The 13749-nt window shown below is 51.0% G+C and overlaps 1 protein-coding gene across 2 annotated transcripts in view; it reads right to left on the bottom strand.

Moving 5' to 3' along the window:
- Positions 1-12979, bottom strand: part of VIPR2 (vasoactive intestinal peptide receptor 2) — a 64972-nt gene extending 51993 nt beyond the window's left edge. For both annotated transcript variants that reach the window (XM_045863951.3, XM_045863950.3), the window contains exons 1-2: positions 12853-12979; positions 10169-10268 (exon numbers count right to left, since the gene is read on the bottom strand). In XM_045863951.3, the coding sequence (XP_045719907.1) occupies positions 10169-10268; positions 12853-12900 (148 nt within the window). In that variant the 5' untranslated portion in view covers positions 12901-12979. The remainder of the gene's footprint in view (positions 1-10168; positions 10269-12852) is intronic.
- Positions 12980-13749: the final 770 nt, after the last annotated feature.

The following is a 13749-nucleotide window of genomic DNA, read 5'->3' as shown; positions in this document are numbered from 1 at the left end:
CCGTGTGCAACATGCATATGCCTTTCACTCACTGAGATGTTTGCTGCCATGACCTTTCATAAACAGCCTCTGTTTCCTCTTTTTTTGTAAAGATTTTATTTCTGTATTTTGGGGGGGGAATATATGGGTGGGGGGTACAGAGGGGGAGAGAGAGAATCCCAAGCAGACTCTCCACTGAGTGCAGAGCCTGGCGTGGGGCTCAATCTCACCACCCTGAGATCACGACCTGAGCCGAAAGCAAGAGTCGGACGCTTCACCAACTGAGCCACCCAGGGGCCCCAAAACAGCCTCTGTTTCCTTCAATGTTCAAAGTTCTCAAAAGCCTTCGTCCCAATGTCTGTGACAACTTGGGGACATGGGAATGTCCGTGTGGGGCAGAGTGGCAGGGGTGAATATGCTGGTCAATGCTCAGGGAACCCTGCCATGTTTTTCCCGGGATAATCTTCCATAGATTTATGATCAGGACTTGGGTGACTTCCCGGGATCGCTCCAGGACATAGATCTACCAGTGTTATGATGAGCATGACAAATCATGCTCATGCATGGCCCAGCTGAGTTTGAGCCCGTGAGTGAGAACCAACGCAAGCACTGAAACGCCTGGTCCTGGGCTTACGTGCCATGGCGCCTCGGGCTCTGTCTGCGACCGGCCCTTGTGGGAGGCCCTCCTAGGCTTGGTGGGGGGCACGGCTGTGAGCAGGGTCTGCGGGACAAGAAGGCGGCTGTGGCACAGTCCCCCAGGCCCCAAGAGGGTCCACCAGTCAGTGCCCTGGACCCCGGTTCTAGTGACCCCCCCCACCCCTGTCCCCCCAGGAGTGCGGCCTCCTATGGGTCCCCAGCACAGAGCCCTCTCCATCCTCATCCTGCCCTCCCTGCCCTCCTCTCACTTCAGGGCTAACCTTGGGCTCACCTCCTCCTGCCTGCAGGGCCTTCTGCCGAAAACAGCCCCTCCGCCTCTCCCTCTCCCCGCTCTTGCCTTGTGCTTCCACACACGTTTGGTGCTCCCACCCAAAGGTACCTCTTCCTCGGAGAGAAGCCCGCTGCCTGTCTGGCATTGCTCCAGAGCGGCTTGCCCACGGCGTCCCTCCATGGGACCTGCTCAGTCACCGCCGCCCTGCAGTTTGGCGGCTGGCTGCATCGGTCTGTGGAAACGCTTCTTCTCGTCGCCCTCCACAGCAGACATCACCATCTCCCACCTGGGATGGTCCTGAGCGGCTTCTCTGTTCCTGGGGCCACCCTCATTGCTCCTCTCAGAAGCGTCTGCCTCTGGAGCCTTCCTGAAGCACAGCTTGAATCACACACCCCACTTTTCAGAACTCCTCAGTAGGCTCCTTATTCTCAGCAGACCAGGCTGTGGGTCAACCCTGCTTTCCTTTCCCTGTTCCCAGCGCCCCCCACCCCGCCCGGGCTAAGGCTCTGTGCACCCAACAGGTGCTTCTCCCCCTTCGCTGCATGTCCAAACCCTGCATCTCCAAGCTCCAGGCCCCCAGTGGAAACAATCCCTCCTCTGGATCCCTGTAGTGTGTTTTGGAGCCAGGAGACTGTCTTGAGGGGATCCTTTGGTGTCCCCGAGCACTGAGCCCAGAGTCTCATGGGACAGAGCACAAGTGCTGGGGGGACAGTAGGAAGAACGTGCTGCCTTTGTCCCTAGGAGCTACGCAGCCTGGACTCACCCCCACTGTCCTCTCAAATAGGCCTCTGTCCTCCTGCTACAGGAAGGACGGAGCTGCAAAGAAGTCACAGATTTGAAAGGCTGTGTGACTGCTGCCCGGGAGGGGAGGAAGGTGCCTTGTCAGTAGCTCTTGGGCTGCCGGGGCAGTGTTGACTGCAGTCACGGTCAGCGTGACATCCCAGGGGGGTGCAGACGTCTGGGAATGCTCTGCACCATGGATTTATCGTGCCCAACTGCGTGGTCTCCACCTGCAGACAAACCACGGCTGCCTGGGACGGGTCCGTGTTCACACACAGAAAAGCAGAGAACTGACTCGACCCTGCCAGGGGTGTGATAATGAAACTCAGGCCAGAGGTACAAGGTACCAATCACGGTCCTGTCCTGAAACCTCAAAGCCATTGCTGTAGGCCAGCGGAGAGGAAATGCTGGTTTCACAAGTGGTACAGTAAACGAGTGGAAATCCTTATCCGAAGAGGTAGCTCAGGCTGCACGTGCTGATAGTTAAAAATGAACCTGCAGGCGAGGTTGGGTACCACAGATGGTGGACTGTCAAAGGAACTTTCCTTCCCTTTGAAGCAGACATTAAAGAGAAGAAAGTCCTTTTCTAAAGCATCTTCTCTCTAAGATACCAAATGTGGCTTTGTAAAAAGAGCATTTGAGTAGGAGTCCAGGGACCTGGGCTCTGTCTGCCACCAACTTGGATGAGATACTCGGAATGCTCTCTTGAATGTCTGTACTTTGATGCATCTTGACAGGGTGGCTGATGATTACTTTCCAGATCAAGACGGAAGGCTCCCCTGCCAAGTGCTCTGTGCACATCTCCCTCCCCACCACCTCTCAGGCGCATGGCACGCTGGCTGCCTTCCTTCTGCCCTTGGCGCTCTGTGAGGTTCGCACAGTCTGTGCTTCTCAGACAGGTCTGTGCTGCACAGGAAGCGTCCCTCCAGCAGAAGCTTGTGTGCCAAAAAGCTGAGGGGCCCTGCGACGGGACCCCATGCCTAACATGCATGAAGGCCTGTGTTCATTGTCATGACAAAAGCAATACCAAGGTGCAAAAGGAGCTGGAAGGGAGACCGCAGGCCTTCGCCAGGTGGGAGTGAATCCATCCCAGGGCTGAGCACAGGACACAGGAGACCAAAAGGAAACCAAGACCAAGGTCACTGAGCAGGACCACTGTGCATAAGAGGTTTATAGTAAATTACCACACTACTGGTCACCGATTAGCTTATGATCAAAAAGCATTTTCCTGCCCATCCTGTTTCTGCCTTATCTCTGAGGAAGGATGCCCCAAGTCCTCACTGTCGGTTTCTGGTTCCAAGCAAACTGATGTTATTGTATGTTCACATTCTCTGGTTGCCCCTCGGAAATCCTACTGTCTCTCGACTCCAAGCCCTGTTGTCTCTGCTAAGCCACAGCATTGCCACTGGGGACGTGATTCGGGGTTCCCAGGGGTGATCATGCCCCGACCACACCTTCCCTCTTGGTATACACTTAATAAAAACATGCTGCAAAAGTTAATGCAAGACAGAATCAGCTGATGCCTCAGCCACGACAACAGCACAGCCTCGTTCTCACTCATTCTGTGCTACAAGGCAACCACTCAAAACCAGAGGCTCTGGTTTTGGCCACATTTTGAGGCAGTCCCTGGTGCTTGACCCAGAAAACTCGAGAAAGTCTTGCAACGGAACAGCTCACAACTCCAAGTCCCTGTCAGGAAGGGCTGCCACCTGCCCAAGCAATCAAAAACAGGCAAGACCCAAAGCCACCTCGAAGGTGAGAGGTCATGTGGTAGCGGAGCCCACCCTCCACACGGGAGCACCAGCCCCGCGGCCATGGCAGCCGGGGGAGCCCAGGAGGAGACCAGGGCTGTGTCTGCCATGCAGTGCACACAGCAGAAGTGCCTGGGGCTCGGAGCCTCCACACAGCGCTCCCGTGCCAAGGGAGGAGGCCCCAGAGGCGGCAGGCTGCAGAAACTCCGGCCTGTAAACACAGCACAGATCACAAAATGTCGGTGGAATGAGAACCTGTGCTGCCAGGGGTCATCTAAAGAGGAGACCCAATTCCCACTAACCCGAAAAGCAGCAGAATGTGCCCCCACTGCGGTGAGAATCCAGAGGGAGGAGGAAATCTGAGCTAAGGAGGGAGCACACAAAGCGAAGGGGCAGAAGCAGTGCAGACGGTCAACCAGCCGCTGAGCTGAGTCTTGGGGTCACCAGCAGCAGAGACTTGGCCGGCCTTAGGAGAAAGGACAGAGAAGCTAACCTGGTCCAAACCAGGGCAGTGTGAGTCCACTTGGAAGTCCCTTCCTGTGATTTAACAGAGTGTCAGGTTACAGCTTTCTTCTTCCAAACAAGATCAGCAATCACCGTGGCTTCTAGGTGTGCAGACGCCCTATCTGCTAGAAATGGATTTCTTGTTTATGATTCCCGGTAGGAGTCTAAACACAAAAATTTAATTCAGGGTAGAATTTTTTTCAGTGAGATTCATTTCCCGTAAAAAGTAAATTTTAAGTCATTACTTTCAGAAAACTTGATAAATAATTATTGGTTATTTAAATATCCAAGGCTACTAGTTGATTTTAAGGAGTTTAGAATTAGGAGAAACCTAGTTACAAAACAAAAGACCCAGTCCTAAGGGAAAAAACACATCAGTCTCTTTAACTTATTGGCCACAGAGATGTTTGGCCTAGAACAAGGGCCTACTTGCATCAGAGGGAAAGGGAAAGGGAGGAAACAGGGGTCTGGCATCACCCTGACTCAGAAGGGCAGCTGCCTACTCCTTGGCTGTGCCCCTGACTCCCAGCATGGCTCCCTTCAGACCCACATGGATAGAAGACGGTGGGTACTCTGTTTATGCCTCGACTTGCGTGTCCACTGAGGACCAGGAATAGAAAGCCATCGACACAGCACTTGCTCTACAAGAGCTCATGCTCCACAGGGAGAAGGACAATCTCCGAGCAGACGATGCACGCGACAGCAGGGCTCTGCACGGGCCACAGTGGCAGAAACAGGCACCCCCGCCTGGTGTGCGTCCAAGAAGAGTTTGCAGAAGAGGAGACACCTTCCCCACTTCACTTTCTGAGAGGGAACCCATTCATGAAACTGTCTAGTTCCCTTTGTGATGAAAAGTGCAGGGAAAGACTGGATGTAAAATGGGATGTAATTACTTTTATTTTATGTGACACAACAATCACAGAAATAAGAACGCTGTGAAAATGATGTTATTTGGTGATATGATTTCGTGATCAGTGGCTTGAAGTCCATCCTCAAATGCTGGTGAAATATTTTTATTCACATAAACAAATGCTGTCACTAGAGCATGGCTTATAAGCTACCTAAAAGCCCAGGAGCCTGGGACAGATAATGAAATATGTTAGAATACTACACAGCTCTTAGCAGAATATTTAAACCGATAAAGAATTGTCTCCAAATATACTGCTGAAGTTAAAAACAAAAAAGAAACACAAAGTCCAGACCGGAGCATAAGGGCCTACGGTACGTGGCTTCCATTTGTAGGAGAGAAGCGAGGAGCAGGGTGAGTGTGTGTCCTGTGTGTGCATGCCTCATCGGGGGGATAAGGGAGAGGCTGTCTCCAGGGAGGGCGCTGGAGGTCTGCAGTGGGAAATACCTGTTATTAGATGTGTGTTTGAATGGTTTTCCTCCCATGTGCATATATCACTTAATTTTTAATTTTCATTAATGTGTTCAGCAAAAGCTTATTCAATGCCTTCTTAAATGCCAGGTACTGTGTAAGACTTGGGGCTGTGATGGGAGCAAGATGCCGTCTCCCCCTTGAGGACCAGCACAACATGGGACTGTGAGCAGTGGCCACAGCCGTCATGCTGTGGAGAATCAGAAGGAGCTCAGCCGTGCGGAGAAGACATTCTGCTGGTGCTGGAGACAGTTCTCTCTGGGCGTGTCTCGGGAAGAGGACGTCTGTGAAAGGGGCTTGTTGGACAGAGACGGTGCTTCCGCCTGGCCTGAGCACAATAAATGAGAGAGCATCGTTCTCCGGAGCAAAAGCTGGGCAGGGGCACCAGCAGCCTCCTTGGGACACTGGGGGCTCCTCAGCTGTGACACGGACGGCCGTGGGCACTGCATCACGTGGCCGTTCTGCACCGCTCCCGTGGGACTTGGGAAAAGGGAACTATGTGAACATGGCTCCCAAGCTGCCCGTGTGCCAGGAGCAACCAAGTCTGTCTCTGACCCAGGGTCCCAAGTCTTTGGCATCTATGAAACCGTGCAAGCTAACTGGTCAGCTTGCAAGGAGGGGAAGTCCAAACCCCTCACAGCGCTTGGCAAGTAGATCCAAGTCAAAGAAAAGGAAGTTTTTTAGTCTAGCACCTCCCATGGTGCTGGTCCTAAGCTAACATTCGCCACCATACCTCGTTCAGCCGTGCACCTTAATGGGACAGCTCCGAATATGGAGCTGTCAAGAAAATATGGGTCCCCCTCTGCTCCGCCCAGACACAGGCCACAGCCCCTCCAGATCTAGGCGTAAATAATACAAAGTCACATAAGAGTTCCTCTCCACTCTGTGCACAGGCAGGAAAACTGGGCAAAGCCTGAGTGGCTGACTCATTCCCTCCCCTCTGCAGGTCGGCACAGGCTGCCGCTAGGGAACAGTGCCGGATTTTAGCTATGTTTTTAGGCATCAGTGGCCTTGGAGAGCCTCATATATCTATTAGTAGGATTAAGTTAGTCTTATCCATGAATCAGCATTAAATGACAAAGCCTAAATACCTCCTAAGCTTTTCTTTCTTATACAGTGAATTCTTTAAAAGGGTTTAGAATTGAAATTGTCTTTTGACTGGATTTATGTGTTTGCATTTGCTTTAGATTCAGCACATAATAAAAAGAACTCCTCGTTGGATTTATACGCATTACCTTGCTAAATTGAAAACTAGTTTTTCCTGGTTTCTGTTTTCACACCAACTTCTTAATCCTACAGAATTTAAAAGTATGCACTACAGACCCTCTCGCTTTTAATTTCATGAAGCAAATGTACAACTTTCCTCTCATCCGGTCAGAATGCCTTCACTTACTGCTTCTGGTTTACCTCGTCTACAGTATCTTTATTTTGGTAACTTATTACTATTTATATCTCTGGCATTTGAGCCATGCATATTCCAACGAGTAAAAAGGAAAAAAAAGGAATTTAGAACACAAGTTGTCCCTCTTTACAGAAAGCTGAAGGGTGGCCAGGCCTAAACCCAGTCACACTGCCACTTTTCTCCTGAAGGACGGCTGGCCTGGTAGCAGGCTCTTCCTGCAAGTCAAAAGGTGAAATGAGTCACATGCAGATATTCTGGCTATAGAGCTAATATTAGTAATAAGAGCCTTCAATATAGGAAAATGTCCAGGACTGATACTTGTCATTGCAAGAAAACTGAGTGACATCATTCTCCACCACTCCAAACAAGGAAGATCTTTTACAGCCTTCATCTAAAACTACCATGTTCTTTCTGCTTAAGCTGATGTCAAGGTGAACTAGTGATTTTCAAAGACTTTGCCCTTAGATATTGCCATCCAGCTGTCTGATGTGGGTCACATACAGATCACCCCTGAGAAACTGAACCGAGGCAGGAGGTACTTGTGACAAAGACTCTACTGAATATCTAAGATGTCCTGACCCATCTTTGTACTATGAGGTGCTGTCCAATGGTGGGGATAGGCCTGAGTGGTCCAGCCATCCCGGAGAGAGCAATCGGCAGCTCACAGGATCTGCCTGCCTGTCCTGCAGGAGGTCTGCCGGTCTCCTGCAAAACTTTTTTTAAAGAACTAGTTGTAAACTTTTAAGAAATCGGAATATTTTAGGTAAAGTTTGCATTTTGGATATTCTCTGAAAATACAAAGCTGGGCAATTTGGAACCTGCATTTCCTCAAAGTAACAGCCGAGGGTTGTAAGGAGACAGTCCCCAACATCCCCACTGCCCCATGTGTCACCCCTGCCCAGCCACAAGGCCATCAGCTCTCCCACAGGCCGACACCTTATCCTCATGAAGGGTTGGCCAGCGACTAGGGGTGAGACCTGTGTCTTTGGAACAGAGTAAAACTAAAAGGACATTGTTTTGAGTGAACTAATGCCACACTCCATCTATGCGAGGTAACCGGTAATAAAGATTCTTTCATGTATAAAAAAAGCCCCTGATTGTGGTGATCCTAACACCCTATTTCATAATGGCAGAAAACTTAACTTCCCTGAACTCATCCCATTTCTCATCACACAGCACCTGTCAAGTGAGTCGCGGGCACAAGGCCCCTCCGCCCTGCGCTGTCCACTCTCCAGCCAAGCCCAGGCCAACTGTGAGGGGATTCCTCTGAGGGAAAGTCAGGAGCCATATGCTGTTTTTTAAGTGTTAAGTATTCCTTGTTGCCCACTGAAATAGTGCCAGTGTTCTACTTGTTAACAAAATGTTCTTGATGAATGTGGGAAATAAAGAAGAACAAGAAAGAAGCACGAAGTATTCCAGGAGCTTTTCCCTAAAACATCAACTGTGAGAGGAGCAAGGGAAGGGGAGAAGCTGTCCAGCTGCAGGCTAGGGACAGGCGCGCCGTCTGTGAGGGATCCACCAAGAGTAATAAAACCGAGTACAGCTTGTCTGCTTTTTCTTTATGACCACATGCCAGCAATGTCAATTGCACTCTTCCTCCCTTCCCCATTTTGGGAGTGTCTGTGTGTGTCCACGGCTTGTGGCAGAGGGCCTGGGAAGTATGTCCGGGAGCAGGTGGCAGTAATGGGCAGCGTGAGGTCCCACGGAGCCTATGAATGCCCTTCAGACACTGGAAGATGAAATCCCGTGAAGAAGTGGTTCTGTTCACTGCTGCTCCAGGGGAACAGTTAATGCCAGTGAGTGAACACCACTTGTGGGCAGCCTCAGAGCACGTCAACGACCTGACCAGCAATGATGGCATGAGGGGTAGAGTTCCCAGTCCCCAGGAGTCTTCGGACGGCCAAGGGTCACCTACTGAGGATGTAGCAGACAGCATGCTGGCCCACCCGTCTCCATGCAGGAGGTCTCATGGATGGTGCTGCTGGGATCTGGGTTCACTGGCCACTTACCAAACGATTCTAAAGTCTGGCTCCTCTGCATTTATTTTTCCTAAGTCTCTTAATTTTCACTGAAGGTAACAGACCTCAGTGGCCATGAAGATTGTTTGGTCTCAAGGCCCTGGGTGGCAGGACCCGTGTCTCATCTCTCCTCAGAGCTGGCTAATGGTCAGCACATGGCTTTGCATAGGATTGACACTCGGTCCACCTTAGCTGTGGAGCTGATCTACTTCATTTGCCTTTCCCTGGTCAGAGCTCTACCAGACCATTTGGAAGATGCGGTGTATGCATTACAAAAATCACAGATCTTTAAGGCTGGAGGAATCCTGGGGTCAGAGACGTCATTTTTCAGCTGAGGAAGTGGAGGGTCCACAGGGGACCAGAAAGGACAGGATCCCTATTTCAGTAGCCGTCTGAAGCCCTACTGTCCAGCGTGGGAGCCACTGGGGGCTGCGAGTCCCTGAAACGTGGTGGGTCCACATTGTGATGTTCTGTGAGTGCAAATCAAATGCTGGATTTTTAAGACCCAGTATAAAAAAAATTCAAAATTTCTCATCCATGTTTTATATTGATTACAAGTTGAAATGATAACGATTTGGATATTTTTGGATAAAGTATATTAAAATTAATTTCACTTTATTACTTTTTTAATGGGGCAACTAGAATATTAAAAATTATCTATGTGGTTCACATACTATTTCTTCTAGGCAGTGCTGGTCTAGAACAAAGCTTATGTGCGTAACTTCTGGTCTCAAGTCCCTCTGCAGGACAATAACCTGTTTTAACACATAGTCTTACTTTGATTTTAACTTTTGTCTTGAAAATGAATGGAGATGAAAGACAAAGGTTTTTGCTACTGTTATAATTTGGGGGCTATCACAGAACCTTCTGAATTTATAGACTTGTGAATGTGCCTGGCTGGAGTGCATGTGCCCCAGCATGTGCTCTTTGACCTGGAGAAAATAAAATGAGCAAATTCACTGTATTCACAATAGGTCTGTCTTCAGGAAAACAAAAGTCTCATTTCCCTATTTGATTTCTGATGTTTCCACCATTATTAACTGGATTAAAATCATCTGTGATGTGACTAAAATTTTTAAGTGCAAGAAATCAGATAAATACTCATTCCATGGAAAATGGGAGTTGCTTTTGCAAAGCATAACAATGCCCATGAAATTATTTTAGTAACTGTTGCTATTATGTCAAACCATGGCTATTGTTACTGTTAAGGATAAAAGCTTTCTTTTAAAAGGTTTATTATGGGAAGGATTCCCCGGCCCCCAATATTCATATGAGTTTTACCAGCAGTTCCTTAAAAAACAGTGGAAACAGACTTTTTTTTTGAAAATGCAGGTTACCTTAAAACTCAATTTTTAGAGTGAGGCGTGAGCTATTTGCCTGTCAGCTTATCCAACTGAGACTGCTGTACTCGCCAAGCCGCTACCTTACCTTTGTATTTTTCTGTTTGAGTCCTTAGAAGCTCTGCACATTTTGTCTCTTCCTCCTGTATTTCCAGATGAAATCGACATTCTGGGTGAAGACTGGTCACCTGGTCAAGGTTTAAAAAAATGGAAGTAACTAAAAATTTCACTGTAAGAGGAAAGTTAAACAACACTTCTACAAAATAAAACAAAACAAAACAGCTCATGGTTCTAAGCTGTTCCCCAAATAACACCTACTTAAAAGCAATCACCTTCATATTTCTGGCATGGTTATTTAAAAAAAAATTACTTTGTAAAGGACTCATAACACAAATATAAACCTAATAGAAAAATTTTTTTCTGAGCAGGAAAACAACTTACTAACATAATACATAGTATGTTGTTGGTACTAATTTGGCAGCAGTAGAGTTTTTTAATCCAATGATCTTTCAATATTTGAGTCCTCCATTTCATAGCCCTTGATTTAATTAAAGTACATACCTGTCTACTCATAAGACTATTTTTAATGACCACATGCTATTCCCAGACGCCAGCACGCCTCATCTAAGGACAGCCTCTGCACTCACTGAACAGGGCTCTAACAGGATAATTTTTTTTTTTTAAGATTTTTATTTATTTATTTGACAGAGAGAGAGACACAGCAAGAGAGGGAACACGAGCAGGGGGAGTGGGAGGGGAGAAGCAGGCTTCCTGTCGAGCATGGAGCCCGATGCGGGGCTCCATTCCAGGACCCTGGGATCATGACCTGAGCCGAAGGCAGACGCTTAACGACTAAGCCACCCAGGCGCCCCTCTAACAGGATAACTTTATTTGTAGAGCCTGCAGGTCACATCTGAAACTTCAGAATTTGGTGCGAAGAAGATTTTCAAAAAGATTAGAGGGGTAAGTAGTGAGAGGAAGAGAGAGCTGGGTGTTATCACCACGGCTGCCACTAACAAGAGGTGGGTGACTTCCCATCGTGATCTGTCATAGGAACTAAAGTTGTGGCACAGATAGTGATTAGTGTTGCCTATTAATGTGTGCAAAAGACAAAACTGCACATTTCAGTCTTAGAAGAAAACAGTCTCTGATCTTTGTTTTTACGAAAATCCAACATTCTTTTTTTTATTTCTCCCCACCCCAAGTACTCACCCCTCCTGTGTCTGAACAAAATTTTACTTTTCCTGTAAGACTATCATACTCTGGGTATGTTATGGCCACCTGTATTTAATTACCCCACTATCAACATGCTTAATTAGGACTCTCACCAGGAATAAAGTTCCTAAACAGAATTAAAAGAACTAAACGCTGATACTTTTGCCACATTTACCCTCATTTTTAAAAAGACACCAAGTTCCTCCCCCCAGGCTCATTACTGGACAACCACCAACTGTTAGAAACTCCTGGTTTCAAACAGACTATACTTTTCCATATGGACAAGTTTCAGAATTGGGAAAATTATGTTGACTTAAAAAATGTTTGTCAAGGTATAAAAAGACACTATGGTTCCTGATATTCTTTAATATGCAGAGCAATGACTTACTTTGGGAACTCTTAGAAATCAAAGCTGCATTAGCCAGAATAATTCCCGGTACGTCTAACAAACTAGATCTTTCAGAGCATTAAAATTAGTAACAAGGGCCTTCTTACAATTCTTTTTTAAGATTTTACTTACTTATTTGAGAGAGAGAGAGAATGAGGGAGAGAGAGCACATGAGAGGGGGCAGGGTTGGGAGGGTCAGAGGGAGAAGCAGACCCCCGCCCAGCAGGGAGCCCGACGCGGGACTCGACCCCGGGGCTCCAGGACCACGACCTGAGCCCAAGGCAGTCGCCCAACCGACTGAGCCACCCAGGCGCCCAACACGGGTCTTCTTAAACCTCCATTCCTCCGAGGGAGGACAGACCCGGTGGCCCCCACACCAGGCGAGCGCGTTCCGTAGGTTCTCACGCCCTAAATCGCGAGATTCGCTCCGCAGGGACAACCTCCCTACACAGCCCTGTCCTTCGCTTCACAGCCTCCGAGGGGCTGAGTCGGGGGCCGGTGATGCGGCTGCGGTCGGACGGCCGAGCAAGCCCGGCTTCGGCGTGCGAGGAAGGCAAGCACCGGGCTGACCACTGCCTTCGAGCACAGGGAAGACTTCCGAGAATCGAGAGTCCCGCCGCGCAGCCCTTCCACGAGCCGCGGCTGAGTGTGATACGCGTTCCCCAGCAAGGGCGAGGGAACCAGGGCATTTCCAAGGAAACCTGCTCAGCCACGCCGTGTCCCCCAAGCGCACTCAAGCAAGTACAACCCGGGACAGTCCCAGGAGCGACCAGGCAAGCTCCGAGGCGCAGCCCGCGCAGGGGGCCTAGCCCCGGCCCCGGCCCCCTCGGGCGCCGCGACGGCCCGGCCCCGCCAGCCCCACGCCTCGGGAGGAGGCGGCCGAAACCAGCTCCTCTTTGCCCGGCGTCCTGGAGGAAACTGGACCCTGCTTCTGGCAGACCCGGGAGGCAGACGGAGCCGACAGACGCATGCTCCCCGCCCGAGTCCTGGCTGTGACCCGCTCCGCAGACGGGACCCCGGCCCCGACCCCGGCCCCCGACTCCGGCGGGCGAGGGTCCCCGGGCCCGGACGCGGGAGGGGAGCGCGGCCGGCGCGAGCCGCGCTCCCCTCCGCGGAGGGCGGACGCGTGTCGGGCGGCAGGGAGCGCGGGGGTCGCGGGACGCACTCACTGGGGCGAGCAGCCAGCCACAGCAGGTCAGCAGCGCGGGCGCCCTCATCGCGGCTGGCCGAGGCCGACGTGGGCCGAGCCGCGGGCGCGCACCCCGGCGCCGGCGGTCGGAGCGCCCCGCGCCCTGCAGCTGCCGCGGGGCCGCCGGAGCGCGTGGGCCAGCCGCCTAGTTCCCCGCCGGCTCCGCCCCCCGCGCCCGCGGCCCCGCCCCGCGCCCCTTCCTCCCCGCGGACCCGGGTCTCCCTGGGTCTTCCTCCCGGCGCCCCAGCTCCTCCCCTCCCAGCCCCGCGCGCTCTACCCGCCCCCCGGGCCGCCGAGCTCCCTCCCTCCGACCCGCGTCGGCGCCCGGCGCCCCCCCTGCCGCGGCCCACCCCCTCCAGCCTTACCCCGCGCCTTGCGCGGCTGGAGGAGCGGTGGGGAGACGAGCGCAGGTGTGCGAAGGGCCTGCGGTGCCAGCCAGACTCCGAGTGGAGACATCAGGGGAGGAGCGACTTGGGAGTGACCCTCCCTGGGAACGGGGAAACAGGGCTCCAGGCGCGAACCTCCACGGGTTTGCACCTACTTATGTCCCACTTGTTAAACAATAAGCTAAAGACGCCCAAGAAAATGTCAAGAAACCCAGTTAGGGTGGGTTTGCTGCCTTCGAAGCCAGTGGGGTTGGGGTGGAGCAACTGAAACTTAGGAAGAAAATTAGAGTGCATCTGGGTGTGGGCAGACTCCCCGTGGCGGGGGGTCCTGCCTGAGTCGAGCCAGCAAAGCCATTCTGTCCTCCAGAGTGGCTGCTCCAGAGGGACCTGAGACAGAAATGGGCATTTCCGGAAGCATCCTGCCAGCTCCTAACATCCCGGAGGATTACTTTAGCATTAGAGCTAGTTGCTCTCCAGCAAATGGAAAAGCA

The sequence above is a fragment of the Mirounga angustirostris genome, unplaced genomic scaffold (assembly GCF_029215605.1).
Source record: "Mirounga angustirostris isolate CCGP_5_RB_7025 unplaced genomic scaffold, mMirAng1.0.hap1 SCAF_12, whole genome shotgun sequence".
Classification (NCBI taxonomy): Eukaryota; Metazoa; Chordata; class Mammalia; order Carnivora; family Phocidae; genus Mirounga; species Mirounga angustirostris.
This window is presented reverse-complemented; position numbering and strand designations above follow the sequence as displayed.